This window comes from Trachinotus anak, unplaced genomic scaffold (assembly GCF_046630095.1).
Source record: "Trachinotus anak isolate AG129_WGS33_773 ecotype Australia unplaced genomic scaffold, CSIRO_AGI_Tana_v1 ptg000031l, whole genome shotgun sequence".
In the NCBI taxonomy this organism is placed as follows: Eukaryota; Metazoa; Chordata; class Actinopteri; order Carangiformes; family Carangidae; genus Trachinotus; species Trachinotus anak.
In genome coordinates, this window is record NW_027273882.1 from 7656872 (window position 1) to 7684816 (window position 27945).

Consider the following 27945-nt stretch of genomic DNA (forward strand, 5'->3'; position numbering starts at 1 on the left):
GTAAACCCCCTCAATAGTAAATCCAACATGTTGTCTCTTTCTGTCTCATGAACAGAGAGGTCCACCCTGACGGTCTTCCCCACGCCTACACCATCATCCTCATGTTCCGCCTCCTCCCCGACTCACCCACCGAGGCCTTCGACATCTGGCAGGTGTCAACCAAGGACCACAAGCCAGAGACCGGCGTCACTATTGACCGTAAATATCTTTCTCTATTCTTGTCCTCTGATGTGTGTGCAGTGAAAAAATGTGTGGCGCATCTGTGCCTCATTGTGTCCAATCTGATCTTGAAACAAGCTGAGTGGGGTGTAATGAGCTGGATGTGCCCTCCAGCTGCTTCGGTCTCAGTTGATAACCGAGACGACTCCTTTCTCCTCGAGAATCTTTTGTCATCGGTCGAGCTCAGCTGGCTCCACTGAAGCCAAGGTTTTAGTCCGTCAGCAGGACCTTCTTCTGGGCTTCAGCAGGAGTCCTCCAGTGACAATCACTTGTTCTGGTTTTTGAAAAAACAACTATTGGACAACACTGAGCCTCAGATCCTCCACAGAAAGAAACTCTATGTTATTAAAGGAATAGTTCAGCATTTTTGAGGAGAGTTAGCTGAGAAGATTGACAAAACCAGAGGAAACTTTTTAAGCAGTTTCTAGTTGTTTTACCAAACTAAGCTAAACTAACCATCTCCTGGCTCAAGCTCCACCATGTTTGATATGAGAATGGTATCAGGCTTCTCATCTCACACTTCTTTTCTTAAATATTAAACTTTAGCTTTTAAAGCTGGGAGCTGGAGCTGAGCCAGTTGTTATGTAAGCGTTTGGGCACCCCTGATCAAATTTCTGTTGTTGATTTGAGTGAAAAGAAGTAAATACAACTCCTGAAGCAAACAGACATTTCAGATGTTACTTTTCATTTGATACACCTAAAAAAGTAGAAAAATGTCAACAACAATTGTGGCTTGTAAAACTTGTCAGGTCTTGTTAGGACTTGTATAAGAAGAATTGTCATTAGGAGTTGTCAGCTGATGATAATTTCTCTGACTCGTCAAACCTTGTGCTTACACTCAGTCACCTCTAAGCAACTGACTGAGGATCTGAAAATAAAATGTCGTTAGGAATTGGCCGTTAAGGGGAATTGCGGAAGTCAAGACAAGACCTGGAAACTTTTAAGGTAAAATTAGATAAAACAAGATAAAACTGGGCAGAAAGACGAAGCCAACGCCCGTAAGGTTCAGCTGACACAGGAGCGGTGGGGCAGTGTTGACACACAGACAGGGTCTACATGGGAGCATCACAGATGGAAACCTTACCTGTGACCTCATCACAAAAGTCAACGTCAAAGCAACATCTGGATCAGCCTGAGTTGTTTTGGAAACACGTGCTGTGGACAGATGAAGTTACAATTGAGCTCTTTGTTCACAATCATCAAAGTTTTGTCTGGAGACAAAAAGAAGCATATGATGAAAATAAAACCCTGCCAACTGTTCAGCATGGCGGTGGAGATCTTCAGCTTTTGGTTTGTGTGGCAGCCAGTGGCACAGCAAACATTTTACAGAGGGAAGAATTGGTTCCACTAAATATCAGGAGGTTCTGGATGCAGATGTCCCACAGTCAGTCAGGAGGGTGACAGTGAAAAGAGGCTGGTTTACTTTCTATTACAAGACAATGATCCACAATAATAACCTGCTGTTATCTGATATCCATACATATGACTTTATGACAAATGTTTGCAAAGTCACATCTGAAATGATCACCTAGATGCTAAGTGCATTAAATTGTATCCCAGTGTTACCTCTTCACACATGTTAACCAAAAACACATTATGGCAGACAATCAGTTTACTAATCATACAGTAAGGAGAACTGTTGAGTCTGTGGAAACAGTTGCATAATGTCTCTGCTTCTGTAAGTCTGGTACTTTGAGAAAATAACCCAAAGTCTTCGACCACATATTTGCATTATGGGAATTGTAGGATTTGAGGAGTCTGACCCATTTTAAGGCAATAAAAGTAAAGAATATAATACCTCTTATACTTTAAGAGATATCTGAATCCAAGGTGACATCTGCAAACTGTCAGTGATGACCTGTGTAGCACTAATGTGAAATTCAATCATTTTGGCCAAATGAAGCTTCATTAAAACTGGACTTCAAACCATGCATCCTTTAAATGACTAAATGAGAATGACAGGTTAGTTATTAACAGTGTGTGCTCTGCTGTTCTGACTGTAAAGCTTTGGTGTGTATAGAAATCTAAACACCCTGCACCAACTAGCCTGATTAGCCTGAAAGGCACCAAAGAGTCAGTGTGTCTAATTTAATTTCTGTCAAGTCAGTTATGCAGATTCTCTGTTTTCAATTGGCAAAGCTCTTGAAGATTTGAAATAAACTTTTAAAGGTTTTTGATGGGTTAAGCCTTATTTTCAGGAACTTATCATCACCACTATTTTTAGTGAACAAGGCAGAAAAAATTCATAGCTGAGGGAAATGAGTCAAAAAAATCCTTGCAAAGCGGAAAACTGCCCAGACTGCACGTGCACCAGCAGCTCTAGTTTGCTCCTCTTATGTAAACATGTTTTTAACTTTTGCATGATTGCATTTGAGTCACAGTTTACTCCTACAAATAAAGAGACTCATAATATTTTTTGTCTCTGTTCAGCCTCCAAGCAGACTGTGTCATTCTACAACAAAGGCGAGAGTGGCGATATCCAGAGGGTCACATTCGACAATGATCAAGTGAAGAGGATGTTCCATGGAAGCTTCCACAAGGTAAACACAGCAGACGTGTAGAGGCCACCTTTCCATTCATGGTGGCTGGATTAAAGCCAGAAGACAGAAGTGACAACCCTGCTTCATCATCATTTATTGAGCAGCAGAGAGCAGACTAAACACACTACAGGAATGTTAAAAAAAAAAATAGCAGCATTATATGGTCCATATGTGTACTTTGGGTTTGAAACATATTTAAGTTAAACAGAAAAGTCAAATATGTCTGCAATGGTTGAATTATATAACATTTTTTAGTAGTAGGTGTGACTGAGGCGTGACACATCAATCTACTCGCTCTGCTTTGTTCTCGCTGGACGTCCTTAGATCATACAGATTCTATGGATACCTGAGATTCCAAATATGTTGTATATTACAGGCAGAGCAGCTCACATGCAACTACAGACGTGTTCCTGAAGAGTTATGTCAGCTCAGACAAGCAGATGGTCCTCTGCAGGTTGTAAAACGCAGAGCATGTGATGCTCAAGTGCTGCAAACTGGGGCTGCGGTTTATGAGTAGCTGCTACAGAGGGACTGGTAGTGTTTTCACCGTGTGTGTGTGTGTGTGTGTGTGTGTGTGTGTGTGTGTGTGTGTGTGTGTATCATCATGATTTGAGGACTTGGGCAAGTGTTTATATATCTGAGGACAGATTTTGTCACCATGAGCAAAATGAGGATGGGTGGTCTGACCCATGACTACTGAGTGCTGAATGTAATAATGTAGTAATAACTACTGAGTGTTCATGGGTCTGGTGACGGCTGCTGTGATCCCATTGTGGTTTTTGTTTTTGACTGTATTCAGTTCAAATCCTCGTCTGGGCTGATGGATGTTATAAAATGATCAAAATGATCAAGAGTCAAGTGAAGCTGGTTTGGTTTAAAGGTTCCAAATTGTATAAAGGTAGATTTCCATGACTTTTTGAGCTACTTTTTTCTGATTGGCGAATGGACCTGTTGTTACTAGAGCTCCAGAAAGAAGCCTGTAGAAGCCTTTAAATCCTCAGGCAGAGATGTAGTGATGGAGATCAATGCTGTTAATTTTTAGCTCTGCTTTTGTGATGTTTTCCTGTTTTTCACTTGAATTGCAGTATTGATGATGTGAAATCTGTGTTAAAAGACTCTTGAAACCCTTTTGAAGGTCAAACTAGCAGTAGTAGTCGAGCAGTAGTAGCTCTAGTTTGTGCCTCTTAAGTACCCATTGTTCTTCAGTTGAAGACTCTTTGATTTCATTAAAGTAGCAGCTATTTTATCCAATTAGAACTAAAATAAACCCTTGAAGCTCACATGGTTGGTCTTCTCTTCCTGTCTCTAAAAATGTTTCTTTGGCCTGATGTGGAGAACAGAGATTTTGCAGTGAAGCTCTGTCTGTCGTTTCCACTCAGAGGAAATATGTCATAAACTGTAGCAGAGGTCAGAGCTGTGGTGCTGATAGCAACACTTATTTACAAGACGTACTGCTGAGGGCAAGCAGTGTGGACAGCCTGCAACAATATCACAAAGTTTCACAAGGATCCATAAGCTCTTCTGAGAGGCGGAGAACGTTAAAAATGCACTGCAGTCCCTGCTGGGACAACTGCCTGGAAAATACTGGGTCACTGCTTTTGCTATTAAACAATTACATCAGAGCAGCTTATGAGCGCCAGCAGGGCGGGGGGACCTCATTTCCATCCATCTCTCTCTGCAGCCCCCGCCCCCTCTTCTCAGCTCAGGAGGAGTTTGGGTAGGCAGGCACTGGTCCTGCCTCTGTTGCCATTGGTAGCCAACCGCAGGGGAATTCTTTTGGATTTTACCTCCCAGCATGCCTCTGTACGCTGCATCTGCTGCAGGGCGAGATGTTAGTGTCAGCAGGGAAGCTTTAAAGCCCGTCTCAGTGAGCAATTTGTAATAATAGTACTGTCTGTCTAAGATTTAGATAGCCTGTCTGCAGATTACTTTCTGTACTTTGGTGACAGCTGCCCCCTGATAATACTGCTCCTCTGGGCAGTTTCAGCCGTGATTTATTTTTGACATTTTCTTTTTCCCCCTCTGCTCTTCCTTCTGACAGTTTAATGGAGACAGTTTAGGAATTTAAACGATGAGTTTTGAGTAAATCTTGAAGGTCTTTTAAACAAAAGACACAAAAATGACTTCTTGTAAAATCCAAATGGGATTAAAATTCACCGTCAGCTCAAAACAAAAAAGACTCTTTCAGAAGGAATTTTGCTGTGGAGTTTTTGGAAGAAGTCCCAGACATGTTTGTTTCAGATGTGATGAAATCGTCAGAGAAAGAGAAAGTGATGCAGACTTGATGCCTGCGACTGAAATTCCTCCTGCTCCTCCCTCCACAGAGAGGTCAGAGGTCAGACATGGCCATAAACCCTGATAGCTGCCTGATTTCAGTTTCTTGCTAAAGCGAGCTGCTGCATGGTGGGCATACTGTATGTTTGTCATGTGGGTTAAAACCTTTGAGGCCATGACTCTGGATTGTTGCTTTTTTCCGTCGTCCACCAAGCCTTGAAATAATAAATAAAACTAAAGTGAAGAATCATTTTGTATGCTTAAAGATTTAAATGCATGTCAGTCGAAGAACTGGCAAATCTTCACGGCTCACTGAGACGTTCTGAACTTGCTGTCAGTGCTGTGCAGGAAAAAACATGATTTAGAAAGTCTGCTTCAACCCGGCTACAGCCTCCCTGTGAAATGATGTTTGGGTCTGTTACCATGCCAGACTCATGGAGATGTCAGGGCCGGCCACATCACCACGTCTGACTTCACTAATCCCCTCTTCCCTCGCAGCACTTTACCAACCAGCTCACTCAGCGCTGGATGCTTCTCTGAAATCCTCCCCCAGATGTGTTTAACAGCAGAGATCAGTCAAACAGTCAGATCTGTTGTGGACACTTTCTGAGCATCTCTGTGGTCTGATGGGACTAAACAAGGATTACGTGAGTGAGTGAAGATCCTCTCTGCGAGCTCTTTGTGGACTATAAGCCATTTGCCAAATGATCTGCGTCAACCGCTGAGAAATAGATGAACAAATCTGCCAGGGACAGTAACTTTAGCTCAGACTCGGAACTAAAAAACAAAGATAGAAAATAACTGTGAGGAGAGGTCATCGTCGCTCATTAAATAGGAGACATCAGCCTAGCATCTTCTTCACCCCCGGGATAATAAAAGAAGTTCTCACTGACTAATTGAAAGACCTGCTACGGTGGAGAGTTTTTCATGTACTGCACTGTTAAAAAGTAAAAATGATTTCAGATGCTGTGGCAGCAGGGTGGTGTCGGTGCGACAGAGCCAAAAAGAAACTACAGTGTGTGTTGATGCTAATGAAGTAACATGTCACCCAGCACAATAATGAGTCTCAGTGATGTGTTTTTAATAGTTTTTGGAACCAGTGCAGCTCTGTGGCTCAGAGGAATCAGATACATCAAGCTCTGATACACACAGGAGACATTCAGTCTTGGTTTTCACAGGATTTGTTGAAAGTAATAAAAATGTTGACTATGATATTATACTTTAAATGTGTTGTATTCACCTTCTTTCAAACAGCAGATGTACATTTCAACCAAATTCCTCCCATAAATACTTGATGTAAGATCTCTGACAAATTGATAAGTAATGTTTGATCAAACCAAAGTGAAGCTGGAAGAACAGATTGAAAAATGAAAGCGCCACATGAGACTAATGCATCACAGTGTGTTTTATAGGAACACCGTATCAGAGTTTCCTCTAAATGTCAGAAGATTTTCCAGCCTGACGTCTAAGTGAAACACTTCTGGCATGAGCCCGATCACATTTAAATATTGGCAGCTCCAGTCTGACCATATCAGTGTTGTTACTGGCTTTTAAAATCCATATCCTGTGAACTACCGTGTCCACAGACGAGTGTATCCTGCTCTAGTGTTGAGAGCGACACCCTAAAGTTTTGACAGTGCCTGTGACTTCATGAAAGCTGCAGAGCATCAGATAAGGTGTGAATGGAAACACTGCTGTGCTTCCCTCCCTGGATGTCTCCGTGTCTCTGCGGTCTGTTAAACATGCCTCTGCATTTCCGCAGACACTGACTGACCACAAGCAGCGAGCCGCCGCTGCTGCAGCTGCCAGTGGCTGCTCTGTGGCTTTGTAGGAGCAACATTCTCCCTCCTTACAGTTGGACTCTGTCCGACCGGCCGCTGCCTTAGAGGGGCCAGCTTTGAGGAGAAGCTGTAGTAAAGTCAGCACTCATGGCTTACCACAAAATGACATCATGAGGAGATGTGGCGAGGGAGATCTGAGTGGGGAGAAATGCATTGTGGTGTTGCAGAGATGACTCCACTGCTGCCTCAGTTATTTTACAGTAAAGAGTTGAATCAGTGTAAAGCCTTCATCCAGGATGGAAGGAATGAATTTTGGAAGATTTGGCTTCCAAAATTTTCTTACTGCTGGAACAGGAGTTTTTGGAGGAGGAGAAATGTTTGAATCATGGCTGAGCTCTGTAGATATTGATCAGGATTGTTCAACGTCCTGGCTGTTCCTGGACGTTTCTGACCGGAACTGTTTACATAAAACTGCTGATTCTGGTTCAGATTCCTCAACTGATATCAATGACTGATCTGAAACTAGTGCTGTCTTCATCCCAAATGTAAAATCTGTAGACCTTATTCTGTGGAACTCTCTGGGATCATTTTAGTAAAGGTAACATGAGGTCAGGGATCAGGGAACTGCCTCAACTGAATGAAAAACACAGATAGCTGGAACAGTGAATGTGTATGGTTTGCATCATGGCCGATACCCGATCTGCTTAATCAGTTCAGCATCAAAACAGAGCGCACCCAGCCTGTATGAGCAAACATCCAGAGTTTAGGCTTCGGAAGGGGACCAAAAAAGTTGTATCAGTGAACTGGTGCATCCTGAACCATTGCAGGACAAACGTTAACGTTAGATCTTATTACATCATTGACAAAGCTTGAAATAGGACGGGGACTCTGAGAATGAAGATTTTGTTGCATCTTCTTTATGACAGACTTTTATCTGCTGGAGGAAAAAAACACAACTGAAGTCAGCAGTGTTTTTTAGAAGTTTGGTTTCATCTCATAAAGAACAAGGAGAGAAAAAGATGGGATGCAGAAGAATAAAATATGTGACTTAATTAAATGAAAGCTTAAGTCCCGTGGACTCATACAGCATGGACTCTGATCCACCACCAGTGATCTTACCACTGTTTGATATTAGACTTAGTCCCAATTCATTCAAATGACTGTTCTGACAAAAAGAAGATGTGGAATTAAAAGCTGCAGTTTTTGGGGCCTTTGGCATCTTTAAATAAGTTTATATAACAAGATGAAGAAGTGATTTTTTTCATTGAGATGTGACTATGAGTTTTCAGGGAAGCAGGAGGAAGAAGTTCAAAGATCAAAGCACCATATGAGTTTTTATACAATCCATCATTTGGTCCAAACTTTAATTTCCTACTTGGTGCAGCAGTGTGTTTGCTGTGATGGAGCACCTCTTCTTTTTGAATGAATGGAAAGGAAGTGCTGGTTTTCCTCTGAGTGAGCTCTCTTACATTCCAGCAGTGTTTCAATAAACAGAACTACAGCAGAGATGAGTGAGCGTCCACCCTCAACTCAGACTCCACGGCCAGACTCGGCATAACCTAATAATTTGCAGACCATCAGGATAAAAACCAGACAGTGACTCGGTCGTAGAACAAAGAATGTGCCAATAAACCTCTTCTTTTTTTCTCCTTTCTCTTCTTCTTTTCTCTTTCTCTCTGAAGCTCCATATCCTGGTCTCATCCACCAGCGTCAAACTCAACATTGACTGCCAAGAAGTGGCTGAGAAGGAGATCAAGGCCGCTGGAAACACATCCAGCGATGGCTACCAGGTTCTGGGCAGGATGTCCAAGTCCATGGGCTCCAAAGGAGAATCAGCAACTGTGAGTGAACTCTGTTCAAAGCTTTAACTATGACTGTACAAGGATTTTAAAGGTATTTTACTTTAATTTGGACTTTGTAATTTTAGAGTTTGACATGTTTCTGCCCCAGGGAGGAATATTTTGGCAGTCTGCAGCTACAACAACAATAATACCCAACAACAGCTACATGTGATGAAAAGAAATCAGATTTCAACAGAGCAAAACCACAACAGCTGAACCGTTATAGTGTAATTGCATATGGCTCAGTGTCCGGTAGAGGGGAATACCATTTATAAAAAACAGTGTTCACAACCCTTTGAATCCAATTTTAACAATTTATCAATTTATCATTTATTATCACAGCATTTAGGGAGAAAATTCTCTGACAAAATGTTTGATTTATTATGGAAATTTGGAAGCTTTATTTCTCACAGCTCATTTTGTGAAACACCACAAAAGATTTAAAAAGAAAAAAAAAGATTAGCATGAAATGAAGCCTACAGTTAGTGTTAGCTATAGTGTTCGCAAGTCTCTGTGGAGAGTTAAATCTACCGGTACCACATTCAACAACATCGCCAATAGTTCTACTCCACATTAACACCAGACAGACACCAGACCATCCGCAGTAACTTTAGACTGTTGTTATGGTCATTATTGTCCAACGACTTTAATATAATGATTCATTTATTTCATCTCCCCCATCCATTAGTGAAACTAGTTAAATACACTCACAACCCAGTATAAAGAGTGATTTAAACAGCTGCCCATTTCCTTCACTTCTACACCTTTGTTCCTTCTTTGTATTTGCTGCTATTCATTCATTCGAGTGAAAGAAAACCTGAAGAGTTTTGTAGTCGGGCCTGGGAGTGATCAAAATGAGCGGACTCTGGACCAGTGCTGTACGTTAAGCCGTCAACATGGCTGCAATATAAGACGTTTCCTCTCTTCCCCGGGGCTGATGGGACTAGGCTGTGCTGCATTCTCTGCTGTTTTTCTATTTGTCTTCTGGGAGCTGTGAAGGGCGTATCAGAGACACATGTACCACAACACTATTTCCATGTTTTGTTTTTTTTTCTCCCCCACAGTTCCAGCTCCAGATGTTCGATATTGTCTGCAGCTTGGGCTGGACCAGCAGAGACAGATGCTGTGACCTCCCATCTATGGTAGGAGAACCCCCACGTCCATGAACCAGGGACACTGGGCCTTTTAATGTGTTCATACTGAAACAGCACCTCCACACACTTGTTTAACCTGCAGCCAAAATTTGAATGATGGTCAATCTTGAGCCTTAGCTTCAGTGTTGCGATGAGGGACTGTTGTGAGGAGCAGCTTCTCTGCTTTTAAACTATTGTTGGATTACAAAGTATAGAAAGGGTTGATGGAGTTTTTGGCCTGTAGACTATAGATTTTCTTCCCTGATATAATTTTTAATTCGGCCAAAACAGGAATCTAATTTATTGACAAAAACGTTTTGTTTGTTTGTGGCCATACTTGGGTCATCCTGATATGTGAGGCTCATTGAAAACACAAGTCATATTTGACTTCGTACGCACTGTCCTGAGATTAATTCTGCATCCAGAGCAGGTCTAAAACTCACATCTGCTTGCATGTAAGTGCATATTCCCTTTGAGTTTTTGTTTGTTTTTTAAATCTGTGGTGCATCTCTGGGTGTTCTGTCTGATCGTCCTCTTATAGAAAATCAGGCTACCTGGTATCCAGACTCAGGGACAGTGGACTTGTTCTTGGCAACACGTTTAGCTGCAGTTAAAAGCAGAAGTAATTACAGCCTCCTGACAGTAAAAAGCAGATGAGTGTGTTTGTACTGTAACACTCAGCTGCAGGTCTGAGGAGTGTGTCCTTAATTTTCTCAAAGTATTTTTTTTAAATCTCAGTGGCAGATCAAAGCCCAGGATCAGAGCAGCATAATCAGAATCAGAACAGGCTCAAAGAGAAAAATAAACAGGGTATATATGATATTCAGAGGCATGAGCCCGCTGATTAAAGGTCAACAGAGTGTGAGATATAATACAAAACACAAAAGGACTTGAAGAGCACAGGAAAAGCAGCTTGGATTCTTACATTTTCAGTAGTCCAGTTTAAAGGGAACTTAGTTTTCTTACAGCCTGAGTCTTATTGTCTTATCTTTGGCCAACATTCAGAGTGACCCTGCAAAACACCAACACTGGATGATTCTGTTCATCAGGTCCAGTATGGAATTAGTGCTGCAACTAACATTTTTTTTCATTATCGATTAATCTGCCAATTATTTTCATGATTATTTGATTGTTTGGTTTGTAAAATAGTAGAAAAATTACAATTTTTCACAATCACATTTTCCTAAAGCTCAACATGACATCTTGAAATGTCTTGATTAATCCAGGGGAGGGTGAGAAAAACTGAGTAGACTGATAATAATCTGTAGACAGCAGAGAACATAAATACACGATGATCACATATGAACAGGATCCTTACAACAGTACCTATGGTAGAAATAGTTTCCTTCCTCTTTATCCTCCATCTCTCACACATGAACTCCAGGGACAATCATTTCTGGTGTTTCTCAACACACAAGACTAAAGAGAGGAGCATTTGTTTTCAGGCTGTCATCAGCAGCAGCAGCTACAGCTTTTAAATGCAGCACAGCTCAGGCTGTTGTTTAGTGGCTGGACTCTGGCCTTTCTCAGCAGGAAGGTTTCTCACTTCAGTCCCAGCAGAGATCTCCAGAGACACTGTAACAAATAAAGCTTTGTCTGAGCACAGCACGTCTGCAGTTGGACATCCAAAAGTTTTTGAAAAGGATTCAAATCTGGTGGATCATTATCTCAATTGCTGCAGAGCAGGGGCAGCTGCTTGATTGGGCTGTTTTTGCTGACATTAAATGATCCCAATTGAGGCGATCAGCATGGACCCAGTGGAAATATCCACCCAGACAGCAGGAGTTTCACATCCCCGTGAAAATAAATGGCCATGCATGAACTGAAAAATCTGCAACACAAGTCCAGTGTGTTTTTAATTTAAGATGACGTTGGAATATTCAGTTGATTCTTTGAACTCCAGCAGTGTATAGTTTTAACTTAACTTAATTTCCACTTGTAAGAATAAGGAACAAAGAAAATAAATATTTTGTTCATTGTAAAAACATAAGGAAGATCCAGGGAGAAAACGAACATTTTTTATTATTAATTAATATAGATAGAAGTTTTAGATGCCTTGAACTGAAATTAAAAGTACTAATTTATAATATAAAATACTAAAATTATTATAAAATATCCCCTTCACACTCAGCTTCACAATGATTTATTAATGTTAAATGAATCATAACACAGCAGATGTGAGACATTTTTAGTTGAATAGATAAAACTGGGGGTGAAACTGACCATTATTTTATTGATTAATCTGCTAATAATTTTTTTAATTGCTCATTTTATCTATAAAATCTAGAAAATAGTTTGTTTTAATGCCTGTCCCCAGAGACAAAGGTGACATCTTCAGATCTTCTTTGTCCGACTCACAGTCAAAACTCAAGACACAAAATCATCCATTGAACTGAACACAGTGTCATCGCCTCCTGCTGAACGTCCCCTTCCCTCCTCCTCCCTCCATCCAGGAGGCTGATTTCTGTTTTCTGAGGTTTTACTTTCAAAAAAAGCTTAATTTTAACATGGTGCTGAAATCTCTGAACCAGAAAATGTACCCCTACCACTGGAAAATCACTCAGGGTGCTGTCACCGCGCCCACAGATTTGTTCTGGTATCCTCGGCTCCAGAAAATCGCTTCAAGCCATCACAGATCAAAATCCTGGCTCTGCTCTTTGTCTTGTGCAAGAGTTAAACCTACAGAAATGTTGTCTAAACTGTTTACCTCAGGAGTGACATGCAGCTCTGGGAAATATTTTTCAGGGGGCACACAGGGACAAACTTACAGTGCAGTGTTGTTCTAGTTAAAAATGCTTTCTGCTGTAGCTGTGGACACTTTGTTAGGACGCTCACTCACAGTTTACATCAGTGACTGTGTTAATGTTTTACGTTTTGAGCCGTGACTGTGAATCATCTGCTGCTGATGAAGTGACATGGACGCTCTAAGATGTGACCTCCACTCCCGATTGAGTCAGTTTGTGATTTTCTTTGGCTCCTATAATTATGACTCTGTCTGGAGCTTCTGCCTTTATATTTTTGTCCTTTTTGACAGTTGAATTGTCTGTTTCCTTCTCCAACAGAGAGATGAGCTGAAGTGTCCGGCTCTCCCTAACTCCTGTACCTGCACCTCAGAGGCCAACGGGCTCCCAGGGCCTCAGGGTCCAGTGGTAAGAACCACCTCAATTTGTCTGTCAGCCTGTGTCTTACTGGCCAAAAACCAGCACCTATAATCTGTTATTTACAAGTGGGACATAACTACGAACATTTACTTGAATACAGTTTAGAGTATGTGCTTCTTTATGTGAGTATTTCCATTTTAGACACAGCTTCCTTCAACAATGTTTCAGACAGAAATATTTATCTACATTTATCTCACAGCCTGGCTGTGTCTCCTAGAAATGATCATGCCAGATAGATGTTGAGGGAAACGTGATGGCTGCCTGGATCACGGTCACTGGCATCGTTTTTTCCAGTCCTGGGTCCAGATGTATAAACCAAGCTTAGGTCATTTCTCACACATACACTGATGATTTTAAAATGATGTGCAGTGAGACTGTGAACACCCCAAACATACTTCAGACCGGCACATACAGCAGAGTCAGATATGATGAAAGTGAGAAATGAAATCTCATGGTAAAACGGTTTATGTCGTTGCTTTTCTAAACAAGCAAGCAGATACTGTGAGAAATGTTTCAGAGCCACATCCAGTATCAACATGTTGATACGTTCATGAAGAACATTTCCTCATTATGTTGATTTAAAAAAAACAAAAACATCTGAGCAGCATTATGAGACTTTAAATACATTTTCTGTTTTCAATTAATGTAATCTCTATTAGAGTTAAAAGGCTGGTGTCATTCTTGTTTCTGTTCAACGATTTTTAAAAAGGATGCCTGTGATCCTTCCACCAATCTTTGTGTTTCAATGTTAGAGCACATTTTACTCTTAATACCTGTTGTCTTACCTTAACTTACATTCAGGGCTTTTATCTGTAATGGAACATTTCCCCACTGTGGTATTACTACTAATACATAAGTAAAAGCTCTCTTGTCAAGTTATTTATGGTTATTTATAAACTGTATGTTGTACAAGGGAGAATATTGAGCCCTGAAGCACAATAACCATGGAAACCTTCTTTGCAGTGGCTCATAAAATGTTTTAAGAGAGGGGAGAAGGTAAACTGTGGTGCAGCATGTTGAAGGCTGACCTGTGTGACAGTTGATGGATAAGCCTCCAGCCTCCCCTCTGACCGCTCTAATATCCATTTAACCTGTTGAACTATGTTCTGTCAGAATCTGGCTAAAGCTGGTGGTTTTCTATATTTTTCTTATTGTCAGCAAATCTCATGAAAATGTGTTAAATTGTCTCTCAAAATACCTCAAAGACATTTAGTTTCATTTTTAAAAGGCTAAAACAGTTGTTCATTGTGGTATTTATCAAACAGGAGAAAACAGTGCAGAGGAACTATTTTCAGTGGCGGATTAATCCACATTTGGTTTAAGTGGCAGCACGGTGTGTGTGTGTGTGTGTGTGTGTGTGGGACTGAGTCAAAATAAACCAGTTTTTGTTGTAATTTTTCAGTCAGCTCACTGTCAGTGATGGGATCCTGCACAGACTCACTATCTTCTGCCAAACAGTTCTGGTTTATATTTTTCACTGTCAGTCAAATCTGTTCAACCCACACAGTCCTGATAAAGAGGATTAACTGAAGTGTTAAACTCCTATAAATAATACCTACACATATTTTTGTGACTTGATTATTTGTTTACAGGACTTTGTTTTGAAACCAAGTGTTCAGGGTCTTTGAGGCAGACATTTTCCACAGTCGCACCTTGTTAACATGATAAATGTTCCTCCTCCTCAGGGTGCCCCTGGCAGCAAAGGTCCCCGAGGTGAGAGAGGAGAGTCTGGTCCAGTTGTAAGTATCTTTGAAATAACTTCTATCATCCGTCTCATCTTAAAAACCTGATGCTTCACGTTTTAATTAACGCTGTAGAGAAAAAAAAATCAATGACAGTTTGTTCTGAGCTGGATCAGACTCCTGAGTTATCTGCCCTCGATGAAAACAAAAGATTGTTTAAAGTATGAGAGCTTTGAAGAGAGTAACCACATCTGATTCCACTTATTAAATGAGTGTTTTTGCTTTTTTCCCTGATATGAAGAGAGGTTAGGTTTGATTCACGCAGCAGCAGCATTCAACATCTCCTGTTGGTCTTTAACACAGGCTGCAACAGTAGTGTAGTCGATCTGGGATGAGAGATACCAGCGGATATCAACAACAAATTCCTCCTTTGTTTAAATATTTCTTATCTGACCTTCTCTCTGTGTTTCAAAAGGGACCCCTCGGCCCACGGGGAGATAATGGACCACCCGGGCCCATGGGTCTGCCCGGCCCTCAAGGACCCAGTGGGCTGTCGATTCCAGGAGAGGCTGTAAGTCCATAAACACACCTGACACAAACACACACACTCCCCCCTCTGAGCCACACACACAACACACAGCGTTTTCAGCAACCAAGCATAAATCCCAGGATGCCTCCGCACATCAGACCAGGGGATTATTTGGCGATTTATTTTGAAGGGAATTTACAAGCTGGGGAGTATCAGTGGCAGAGACTCACATTCCTTCATGTCTGGAAGAAGAAGTGATACTAAAAAGACCTGAAACCTCAATATCACTGAATGTTGATAAATCAGTTTGGATTTCCTTCTCAGAGATGAGATGCACCCAAATTAAATAGAAATGTTCCTTCAGTTAATCTCCACAACGGTCGCACAGACACAGAGATGTAACGACGTCCCGTCCTGAAGAATCTGGACTTTCTACTCCACTACACTGTTACCAGTTACTCTGCAGATTGAGACTCTACATGTTAAACATATGTGTTTATGATCTCCTCAGAAGAACAGTGGGAAGAGATTCTGAATAATGAGAAAAATAATGATTTGACACCAAACAAAAGCATTATTAGATATTACATAGACACATATTGTCTGTTTGTCCTCCTGTATTTAAGGTTTGACACTTAAAATGTAAAGCTGACATTAGTGAGATGTCCTATATGAAGTAAAAACAAAAACTAGTTTCTAGAAATATTTTTCTGACTGTAAATGTATTTAATTTTGATGATTTCCTCAATTTTCTTCAACATAGAAACACAAAAGTCTTCTGGATAATTTGATACCATACCAGTGAAGATCATCTCAAGCTACATTTGATAGATAGATCTTTATTGTCACTGTAGGTCATACAACGAAACCTTGTCGTAGCAATCCAGTTAGCAGCATAAATATAAAAATAAATAGATATTATTAGAAATAGATATTAAATATTATATTTGTGAAGTATCACAGCTTCACCTGAATTTGTTCATCTTGGACAGAGCAACACCACTGGCAGAACATTTTTCTTCTACATGTCATGTTACTGATCTGAATGTTCTGTTCCTGTCAGACACACTGCATCATCCACGTTGTTGTTTTCTATCTTCAGGGCCGCCCTGGACCAAAGGGAGACCCCGGTGACTCGGGCTTACCTGGACAAAAAGTAAGTGCAGCTCTGGCTAAAAAAAGGTTTTTGGATCTTAAACAGGAAACAGGGATAATTCACAGTTAGACTACTAGTCTGGCGTTGGGCCCTGTGGCTGGATACAGACACTTTTCCAGCTGGGGAGGATTCAGAGAGAAGAGGGAGTGTGTTTCTCCGCAGCAGGTTTCTGAATATTACTTTTAAATTAAATTTGGTGGTGAACGAGCCAAGAACAAGTCACCTTGATTCACAACACTATTTAAGTGTCGCTCTGCAGTCGGCTGCTATGTCATGGGTCTGGAGGAAAAAAATTACACCTAAGCTCAAAATAAAACTGTTGGCATGAATGTAAAGAACGTCTTAGGTCAGTGAGGCTTTGAGTCATCTTAAAACCTCTCAACAGGATGAAACTGTCTGTTTATAAAATAGAGAGTGAAGAATATCAGGTAACATTTTGGTTTTATGGGGTGGAAAGAGATGGAGTCAAAGTTTCATCCACTTAATTTAAAGCTTTTTTCTTCTCTCAGTGACGTATTTGTGAACACTGCAGCATCACTCAGAGGTCTCTCAGGGAAACTGTCAGATGAAACATCCTGTACTTTTTTTTTAAAGACAGAAATAAAAAAGTTTCATAAAACACAAAATGTTTAAAAAAAATTTAACAAAACTGAACCAAGAAATTCAGAAAAGATGTGTGTGATTTCACTCGTCTCCAGCTGAGGTTAAAGGTCTGATCCCATTTAAGATTAGACTGCAGTCGAGCTCTTAAGAAGGTAAATGAACCCTAAACGCTGGAGGGACTGAAAAATGACCTCCAGACCTTCAGCACTTTCTGTCACTCCAAGTCCGGTGATCCCTCTGAGGATCAGTGCAGTCAGGCTCCATTAAACCTGTTTATAGGCACAGTCACAAGCAAACGCTCCTGTGCCCTCTCTTGACCTGTGAAGTGGTTTGTTTACCTCTTCAGGCTCGACCTGTGAAGTTTTGCTTCAGTGGATTTTTAAAGAATTCCCCTTTGGAAGCTTTTCATCCTGACATGGACAAAGAGGAGATCAGTTTTCTTGCTTTTAACAGTTTTAAATGCAGCAGGTTTCATGATTGTTTTTTTAACAGAGCTGTGGTAGAGGAAGAGGTGGAGCGTCTGGTCTGTGGCTGCAGTCAAAGAATCAGAGAATAGTTCAACTAACAAGCTGTTGCCACCAGTTGTAGAAGGGAGGCCACCTTGTCTGAAATTATAACTTCACAGTAAACTTCAGGGAAAAGACTTCCCCAAGTCTGCAGACATTACAGTACAGTTTGCCCAAAACTGCTGTTTTGTAAAGAATAAGACGGGTTATTTAATTGTCACGTACCTGAACTGAGGATGCGGAGACGCGAGAAACACGATGCACTCAATGATTCGTATACCACACAGGCAAAGCTGTCATGTTAGTATCATCTCTTGCACAAAGTCCCGGTTGACTAAACATGACCTGGTACTGCAACTAAAACTAGCACCACTGAAAGAAACTGATGAGTGAAATCAGAATTTCTTAATGATTCCTTTGGAATCTGAAGTTTGAAACCGGTTCTTGATGCCCGATGCTACAGACCACAAATACAATCAAATCCTGTGGGAGTCACTGTACCTGTACTGAGCTGAAGCTAGTTTTAAAGTTTTTATTGGCTCCTGGATTTGTATCAATGGCTCCACACCTGTCAGTGATGAGGCAATATGTGTGAACTCTCAGTGAAAGTGTTGAGTCTGTTATGGAGGGAGGAGTGAACGAGGGAGTGACGTCAGATACAAAGAAACCAAAGACCAGTCCGGTAACAGTTGACAGATGTTGATCATCTATTTGATTGACTAATAGTTGCAGCCGCTTATCCAGAGGGAACATCCAGGGACCGGTTGCTGCAGGATCTGCGAATAGAAATCAAACCTGTGACACAGCAGCTGCAGTCTTCATCATGTAGTCTTCATCATAGCCTCCTGCCTCCACACAGACTCACTGCTGTACACTCATGAGTGAGACCGATTAATCAGATCAAATAAAACAAACCCACTGAGCAGATCTTCCAGTGCTGGTGGAGCAGGCAGGCTGCAGGTGACCATGTTGGAGCAGATGCTATAGCAACATGCATTTAATGACTTGCAGACCATGCAGGCCCTGGTTTATAATGGCCAATAAAATGGATCTGGAATATATTATGTTCCCTGTAAATGTTATGCCAGGCATCAAAGACCAGAGAGGATTGACAATAAAAAGTAGTGAGCAGGGTTTCTGAGCAAATGAGCACAAAAAACGAGATTTACTGTTGGACATGCAGAAACTCAGCTCTGAAACAAACCGCTTTGAGTTGGTCAGTCGCAGCAAAGGTGACTTCTTAGGTTCTGTAGTGGGCTTCGGGTTGAGCTGTTTCTGTGTGTTTGCAGGGTTCACCTGGTCCCCCTGGTGCTGTCGGCCCGATCGGACCAGCTGGAGTGAGGGTGAGTACAGACAGGCTGATTTTAATGGCAACCATGCTCTCTGAATTCTTTAAGCATGAACAGGAGAAGTTCAGTTTCTTAAGTCACAATCTTTTCATTTCAGGGCCCTCAAGGAAAAGAAGGACCAGCTGGACCCAGAGGCCCTGCAGGGCCCATGGTAAGACACCTGAGAGATGCTGCCTGCACTGGTGGCCGGTGAGCAAGGCACCGGCTGAAAACCAAACTGAAACAATTAAACTTTTGAGTGCCTTGCTCAAGGACAAGCTGGCATCAGTGTATTTAGTTCTATTCCAACCAGATTTAACGAGCTGATGGTGTTGACTGAACTTCTGATCAGGACAGATGATGGTGATGATATTTAATCCTTTTCTGAATTCAGCTGGAGCATATTTCTGGAGCAGGAACTTTTTTTTATAGGTTAATGTGATAATGATTATATCCTCGTCTTCTGACCTCTCATTGGCTCTCACTGTTTCCTTGTAGGGACCTCCAGGATCTCCTGGAATACCAGGTGCTGCAGGACAACCAGGAAAGTCCGGAGACTCTGGTCCACCTGTGAGTGTCCTCGCTGACATGGCGGCTTTGCCCCCCCCCCCCACTGCATCGTCTGAGTTTAAATGGTTTAAACAGTTTGTGTTTCTGTTTTTAGGGTGCTATTGGCCCCAAGGGAGACAAAGGAGAGAGAGTGAGTAATAATTTTTTTATGTTTGTTTGTTTTGAACATTTGAAGGTCAAAAACTTCATATGACAAGTTTTAATCCAAAGTGAGATCAGATTCTACACTACAGGGAAACATCCTTTCACAAGTCTGTCAGGCTCTTATTGATTGATAGACCATCATCAAAACAACGGTTTGACAAAAGTAAAATGTCATCAAACTTGTGATTTCTCATGCCAGTATACATGGGAAATGCAGTTAATAATCGTGGATCCACAGAAACTCCACAAACCCTGAAACAGATCAGAAAACAAACAGGGAATTAAAATAAAGCAAACAAATCAGAAGTGATCCAAGGGAAGAAAATATTACACAACCATCAGGAAAATCTGTAGCTTTTTCTTGAGCCGCAAACCTTCAGAGAAACATTTTAAATTCTTATTAAATCTCAGAAACCACATTCAAAAACAGAGATTTGGTGTAAAACTCTTCATGTATGTTCATCTTAAATCCTTCCTCTCTGTATCCAGGGCGACTTCGCTCCTCAGAACATGATGCGCTCCATTGCCAGACAAGTTTGTGAGCAGCTGGTAAATGGTTAGTACTGTAGGTTTTCATTTTTTCCTGAACTTTATTTTGAAATGGTTCGGGCCAGGTTAAGATGCCTCTAGTCTTTGATGACACAGTGAGTCTGACACTCGCTGCCTGCGTTAATGTTCCTTTCTCTTCTGTTGCTGCAGCACAAATGACTCGAGTCAACACATTACTGAACCAGATCCCCAACGACATGCACAGCAGCAACAACCCAGGACCCCCCGGGCCTCCCGGACCTCCTGGCAGACAGGGACCCCGCGGAGAGCAAGGCGCCACGGGAAGGAACGGTTTCCCTGGAAGTCCAGGTTTACCTGGCCAGCAGGGAGAGAGAGGTACGACCCCCTCAGTGTGCAGCACAGGAGAAGTTTTAAAAATAAACCAATGATTTCAAAATTATAGAGAAAGTGAACAGTGATTATTTACAGTGCAAGAGGTTTATTTAAAAAGCACAAAACCATCACAAGATGCTAACGAGGCTTGGCTTCATGAGTAACCTCTGATTTTCCACTTGAGTAATAAGCTTCCTTCTCCTAGTAGTGAGGGATCTGCTCTGAAGTCTGCAGCTCTTTCTGCTTTTGTTTCATAAAATGAACCAGACTGAGATAAAACCGACACAGTACGTGACACATGACATGACATTTATCATCAGCCAATGAGGAAACTTAGAAGGTTTAGAATAAGTGCCTCTTTCCAGCTGCTGTGTTAGGTGTTTTTAAGTTGTTGTATATATTTTGGTTGCATGAGGTTTTGGGTTAAGAGACACTTCAGTCTGAGAATAGATTCACATTTTATAACAATCCTCACATGCTCATATGTGAAGTAAGACACACAGCTTCAGTGTGATGATCCACATCTTGTTCAGTGTAAAACTGCGTTCAGCCAAAGCTAATGAGGTTTCATCAGTCTGAGGGAGACAAACTCCCTCCACCACAGCTCAGCAGAGAAACACAGAATCACTTGATTTGAAATGAAGCCTCAGATTAATTTTAGCTGAACTGAAGAAAATGCATTTTTACACAGAGGTGGAATTTGTTCCAAATCACTTTGACCTGCACTAAAAAGAAAAAAATCGCACAAAAAAGTTTACTTTCTGTCCAAGGTCGATCTTTTATCAAATAAGAGGCAGAAAGAGAACAGAGAGCAGGCGTCTCTGTACTTACAGCTGCTGATTATTTAACTGGATTGTGAAGCATCTGTTTGCCTTTTCTACTTATGTTTGTCCAAAATACACTGTGTGGTTTGATACAGGGTTTCAACAGTTGCTGACTGATATGATTCATACAGATGTTATCACTGACATGTTTGATAAGATCTGACTCAACTCACAGTTAAAGAAACGGGAAGTGTGTCAAGATTTTTGCTGCTAAAATTGTCTTTTTTTGAGAATCCAAGTGTTTGACATCGGGTCCAGATCCTCACTGTTAATCTCTAACTGCAGGTGTATGCTGACTTATAGGTGTGATGTTAGACACAGAAGCTGACTCAGTGTGTTTCCTTCAGGTCCTGCAGGAGAGAAGGGCGAGCGAGGAGTGTCAGGAGTTGGACAGAAGGGACCGAGAGGGCCTCAAGGTAGGTCACGAGTTGTTTACATCATCTGACTCATCTGCCCTCCTTCAAACTGACGTAACGTTCAAGTTCAATCAGCTAAAGGAGTAATTTACAATAAAACAAACACCTTGGACTTCCACTGCTGTTGATTGAAGACACGATAACTCGGCTTTAGTACTACATGTAAAATCTGGACTATGAATTTGAACCAGCATCCTCGAGGTGTGGTCGTATCACACGTCCATCCCACCATCTCACCTTCACTTCTACTGAACTAAGTCAAGCCAGCGTTTCCTGTTTTCTTGTGATCTCCAGTCGACTGAGCTGTGCTCAGCTGGTCGATAGAAACACACATGTACTGTGTTTGGAAACGGAGACGTTATAATTCGAACCATATTTAGTAAACGATGACACCACAGTCGCTGCTCAGTTTGTGATCACACTGATTTATTACCCACATCAGAAATGTAATGTGACTCTATGTCACCTCCCTACAAAACTCTGAAGCTTGTTCTGCAACCACAAAGTCCTGATGTCATCCTGCCCAGCCTCCATTAAACACACATGAACCCAGTCCTGCTGCGATCCAGCACCCAGACTACAGCCTCTCAACGCTGAGACAGTCCAGCCTGTCAGAGAGAGGAGGAAAAAAAATCTGTTTTCTGAAGCAAACAGGGTCAAGTTTTGGAAGCAGGAGAGGAGGAAGTGGACGGCAGTGAGTCATGGTAGAAGAGGTTCATTCACAACACATGCTGAGGACGGCGAGGAGGAGACAAACGGACAGGGAAACTTTCCAAGGCGGCTTTGTCCACGTCTAGACACAACTCAGAGGGGGAGCGGATCAGCAGATCCTGCCTCTTCCCTTTCCCCTCATAGCTTAGTTTTTTATGTTCCAAATGTTGTGTCAGCAACAGAGCTTTTTTTTTTTTTTTTTTTTTTTTTTTTTTTTTTTTTGTGATGACACTGAGCCATAATTATCTGTTTGGTTCAGAGATCATGAAACACTGCCTCGAGGTTTTACTTGAGGCAGTTTTACAAGAGAGAAATAAATCTGAATTCATCTCCAAATTAATCAGAAACAACAACCCAAAGCTGAATTTCCAAGCATGATCATAAAAGCACAGCCACATGGAGAACAGCCCTCTGAGCCCCAGCATTTCTGAGAATCAACATTTTCACAGTAAACTCAAACTTTCATCACAGCTTCACTAACAACACACTCGGCTCTGCCGCATTTGGATTATTGAACCTTTAAGTTACTCCTCATAAGAATCGTCCTAATGTCCTGTCTCTTCTGCTTTGGATCTATTGTTTTCTCTGTTATCTTCCTAATCCAAAGGTAGTGACATTAAATGTCCTGTCTTGTCCAAATAAAACAGCCCAAACTCCAAATATTACACTGAAACTAATGCTGATTTTCATTATCTATTATTCTGCCCAAGTTTTGTTTGACCAACAGTTGAAATCACAAAGAAACCTGACGGTTCATTTTCAGAAGCTACAGCCAGAGAAAAAACAAAACAGTTGCCAGTTAATTTTCAACCAACTGATTCATAAACTAAGTCTTTGTTCACCTTGTAATCTGCCCAAAGAATCAGTGTAGATGTGAGAACATATAAATCCCAACAGCTGCCACATCAACACTTAATGAATTAAAATTCCACTACATCACAATCAACACGCAGGTTTTCACTTGTTACCACCTCTGGTTCAATTCTGCCTGTTTGTCCTCATGTTACTGATCTAAATGTGTTTCTCTGTTTTCTCAACAGGTCCACCAGGAGAGAGCAGGACAGGACCTCCAGGCCCTGCAGGCTCTGCTGGACCTCGTGGTCCTCCTGGACGTCCAGGATACGCTGGAGTGCGTGGGCCTCCTGGACCTCCTGGATACTGCGACTCCTCTCAGTGCATTGGCATTCCTTACAACGGGCAAGGATACGTAGGTACGTACCTGGACCTGAGCAGGACGACTTAGCCTGTAACTGCTAAACGTAGCTGGTGGAAGTTAGATCAGCTTTAACATGTGCTCGTTTTATTTAATATTTATATGTTTATATTCATCGTCTCATCTGACTCTGGTTAACAAGTGAATTTAATGCATGTGTGGAAACAGTCTATAGCCACTAATCATGACAGAGACTGTTAAGGTGATTATTCGCTGTCCTCTGCTTTGACCTGACTGACACCTTCATCCTCTTTGGCCTGTTTCAGGTTCACCATAGTAGACTTTCTATGCCGCCTGTGCTGCTTTCACTGACTTCCTGAAAAAACAAAACTCAAAGCCCTGTAACTGAAACACTTGCTCATATGCTCTAGAGCTGTTTAAAGGATAACCGCCAAAGGAAACCATTAACAAACTATGCTGAAAAACAACACAACAACAGAGGGAACCTACTAACAACGACTCACAGCCAGTAGAACAAAACACCACCAGCAGCAGTGGTGATGGTACCGGCCTGTTTAGTGGCCTGTTTGCATCTTGAAGCCAAAGACCAAACAAAGAAACCTTGTGTACAGTGGAGGAGCATGCATCAAACAACAACAACAACAAACAACCCCAGCAAATACTAACAAAGGTGGATTTGTAAGAGAAACAAGTGCAACCACCACAGCATCACCAGAAACAGCAGCAACAACTCTGTTAACAGCATTTCTCTCGAGGTGACGTGTAAATAAACTAATTTGTGCCTTGTAAATGATGTTTGAACCTGGTCCACTAAATTTAGTTTTTAACATCTGTAGTTTTAAAGCTTGTGCCTTGCAAACAACAACCTGCTGCTTGCTGAATGCCAACAAAACGCCTCCTTTTTTTTTTTTCTGCCCATGTGTTTGTAGCTGTTCTGAACTGCTCAGGGCCATACTGAATCATTCTGCACATGTGACCCTGAAGGTTTCGTTTTTTCACTTCATGTACAAAAAAATAGAATCAAGCTTTTCTCTTTTTTGGTTTTATTTTACTTTTCTCCCCAAACCAGCTCAACTGTATCTGTATGTGATGAAATACTAACAATGCAATGTCAAAGGAGTTTCTCCAGGCTGCTGGTAGAAGAACTCGTACTTGATTTTAATGTGTTTTGTTGTTCTATTTTGTAAATGAATGAGAAATGACTCATCTGACTCTATAATCAGACAAACACCTGAACTTTTAACATCAACAAAAAGGGAAAACATACAAGCACTGAAATGTTCACCAGGGGCGTGTCCGGGGGGGGGGGGGGGGGGGGGGGGGGGTCCACACCCACTAAATCTGACAGGTAATTGGTTGGTTAACAGTGGTGGATGTTCGTCAAGGTAAAGATTAGACTTTGGAGAAAACATCATCACAGGGTCAATTGTCAAGCTGCTCTGGACCTTTCAGTTACATCACATGATCTTCATTTGCAGAACATCTACATCTGCTGATGACGATCAAGTGATATGATTGAAATCTGCTTTTTCCAAGGTCAAGAGTGAACTCTGAATCAATTCAACAATTTGTCTCAAATTCAATGAGGCTCCAGTTTGTCCAGAACAGTATCAAGAATCATTTTATGAATCTAATGAGGATTTGATCTGTGTTCATAACCATCAGCATCAAATCAAAATCAACACCAACGGCTTCGTCGCATCTCACGACAGCGTTTAGTTGCAAATGAAGTCGACCATCTGATATCACATTATGGAGAAGTGGAAGATCATTTATTTATATAATTTCTACTAAGATGAAGCTGCTGTACTAAAGCTGGGGCTTTAAATCCTTTATCACATTTAACGTCCAACATGTGAAGGTAACATCATTCTTAAATAACTAAAGTTCAAAGGTCTGATCTGAACGGTCTTTATCCTGTAGAAACAACCCGACAATGAGACAAACTCAACTCTATCTGATATTAAGATGAAATATTTAACACATTCAAACAACTTTTACACTTTTCTTGTTACAAATACTCAATACTCCTGACTCAGTATTAATAAGCTTCAAATTACTGATACTTTTGAGATGTCAGATCAGCAGCTTGTAGAGAACATTAACCAGACATAAACCAGTGAAACTGACGTACAGATAAAACCAGAAGCTGCTGTCTGAAGGTTTTCTAGCTTCTTGCTGATAAGAGACATGTTCATGTTTCAAAATCAACACAACCTCATTTACTGCCACGTTCACAACACGTCAACATCAAAGTCATAATTACAACTAGGAAAGAAGAAATTTTCTGGAAGCTCCAGAATATCTGACTTCAGCTAAAAGGTACTGATGTGCTTCTAGAGTCGGCTGTTAAAGGTCATTAAATGATGAATTTTATTATAGTGCTACAAACACAGTATTCAGCTGTAGTGAGAACAAAACTGGTGCAGCAACGTGCTGGTTTAAAATATAAATAAGCTGATTTTGATTTTTGACACGATAACTTGGCCCAGCTGCTGCTTTTAGCTCCAGTCCACCTCCCGCCTCAGCAGAACTTCAGACACAAGTGAGCGAAAATAAATTGTGCTGTATCACAAAAGAAACTCCCTCAAACACCCCCAGAAATACAGCGGACACGCTCCTGCTGGTGACTATCTGTATCAGTGCTGTAGCTAGCAGCCGAGCTAGCAGAAAAACTCAATTCCAATTGTCTGTTTGTTTTTTTGTGCATGCTGAGAAAAACTGAGAGAAAATTTGCCAACTTGTGCTCAATTGGCCCAAACACTATCTCCGAGCAGGCCAATACCCTCCTGAACCCGACACCCAAGTAGTCCCAGTCCCCGAGGAGGAAGAGCTGTTGCAAAACCAGCGTCGAAAGAGATCACTATCAAGAAAGGCATCCAACAGGCTAACATCATAAGACAAGCAATGTTCTTTTTCTTTTTTTTCCTTGTTCATCCTGTGTTTGTTGTTGGAATTATGCACATTATACACAGAAACAAAAAAACGGGGTTTGACACCTCGACTTTATTGGGAAATACCTTTAAATGCCTTAAAACGTATGTGAATATTCATTTTTGTGGCAGGTGAAGGGTTTGGACAGAGGGAGGGAGTTTAGGGGCGACTGATAGGCAAAATTTAAAAGAAAAAAAAAACAGGAAGAAAAAACTTAAGACTCCATGAAAAAAACCTGTGAGCTTTCTTTTTCCACTTGTGTCTTTTGCTTGTAACATATTTGCATCGAGTTTGTATGAACTAGCAGTGTTGAACAGTGCACTCATTGTAACAAAGCTAGCCATGGTAGAGGAGAATGAAATGTTTGTTCACAGTGTCGCAACATCAGTAAGTTTTTTTTTCATTCAGTATGTTAAATATAATCCTTCTCATTCAGTGTCGTCTTCTAAGGAGGTTCAGTTTCATTATGGCAGTTAAACACACTTTCATTTTGTATCTCTAGACTTAATATTTATCAGTTTTCCTTTATTCCGTCACAGCTAATTTTACCAAAGGTGGAATTGCATGTCTGTGGTGTATATTTAGTATGTTTTTTTGTTACATTTCATTTTGTTTTAATCAGAAGATAGTTGTTGTCATTCTTGTCATTTTCTCAGTATCGAATGCAGTCGAAACCTGCGTGCAAGACTATGGAAATGGTGTTGCTGCTTCATGTTTGAACTGCAGATTGTGAATTCCACAGCCTTATTTTCTTATTTATTTCTGAAAACAGAAGAGGCATTTTTCAATAAAACTACTGAAAATTTACACCTGTGTGCTTTTTGTGAGTCTCAGTTGTTGCACCACTACTGCAGGGAGGGGCCTGACTGGAGGGATGACGGGCAGCTGAGGGGCACTCGGCCTCACCAGGGGGCATTTGATCAAATAAAGTAGAACCAAACTGGGGAGCACGTGGACTGGCAGCACTTGAGGTCCTCAGACTCAGACAAACGGGCACTAGGGCTGACCATAGGGGCACTTTGATCAACTCGACTGGGGCTGAGTAGTTTGATATTCGGGGGTCCCTGGACGGACCACAGGGAACGCCACCTACATCAGCACTTGGATCGACTTGGACAGACCAGTGGGTCTGACAGGGAGTTCACATGTGGGGCAGCTGGGCTCATCATAAATGCACTTGAGCTAACTAAAGGGGCATTTTCATTAACGGGCACGTGGGACAATCAGAGTGGCACTACTCACACTGACTAGGTTACAAGGGTAACACTTGGGTCAACCTGGGGGGCACTAGGACAGACAACTGGGGCACTAGACTTCCCAGAAAGGTAACAGGCACATAAAGTGGGGCAGTTGGACTGACTAGCGGGGCACTGAGGGCATTTAAAGAGGCACTTGTCCTGAGCAGGGGGAACATTTAATAACTGTAGAGCACTTCAGTGAAGCACTTGGCTGACAGACAGGCACCGAGGCCAAGAGCACCTGGGCCGAACAGAGGGGCACTTGGGTAAATGACAGGGGAACTAGTTCAGTCACTACA

At 41.5% G+C, this 27945-nt stretch overlaps 1 protein-coding gene across 4 annotated transcripts in view; it reads left to right on the top strand.

Annotated features, from left to right (window-relative positions):
• col12a1b (collagen, type XII, alpha 1b) overlaps window positions 1–27215 on the top strand; it is a 124623-nt gene extending 97408 nt beyond the window's left edge. For 3 of the 4 annotated variants that reach the window (XM_071467516.1, XM_071467517.1, XM_071467519.1), the window contains 17 exons: window positions 56–198; window positions 2650–2759; window positions 8497–8655; window positions 9720–9797; window positions 12851–12937; window positions 14635–14688; window positions 15107–15202; window positions 16263–16316; window positions 18715–18768; window positions 18872–18925; window positions 19252–19323; window positions 19418–19453; window positions 19957–20023; window positions 20167–20352; window positions 21521–21589; window positions 23341–23511; window positions 26252–27215. In XM_071467516.1, coding sequence (XP_071323617.1) covers window positions 56–198; window positions 2650–2759; window positions 8497–8655; window positions 9720–9797; window positions 12851–12937; window positions 14635–14688; window positions 15107–15202; window positions 16263–16316; window positions 18715–18768; window positions 18872–18925; window positions 19252–19323; window positions 19418–19453; window positions 19957–20023; window positions 20167–20352; window positions 21521–21589; window positions 23341–23511; window positions 26252–26373 — 1612 coding nt within the window. In that variant the 3' untranslated portion in view covers window positions 26374–27215. Of the gene's footprint in view, window positions 1–55; window positions 199–2649; window positions 2760–8496; window positions 8656–9719; window positions 9798–12850; window positions 12938–14634; window positions 14689–15106; window positions 15203–16262; window positions 16317–18714; window positions 18769–18871; window positions 18926–19251; window positions 19324–19417; window positions 19454–19956; window positions 20024–20166; window positions 20353–21520; window positions 21590–23340; window positions 23512–23779 lie in introns of all 4 variants that reach the window. The other variant, XM_071467518.1, reaches the window with a different exon arrangement.
• Window positions 27216–27945: the final 730 nt, after the last annotated feature.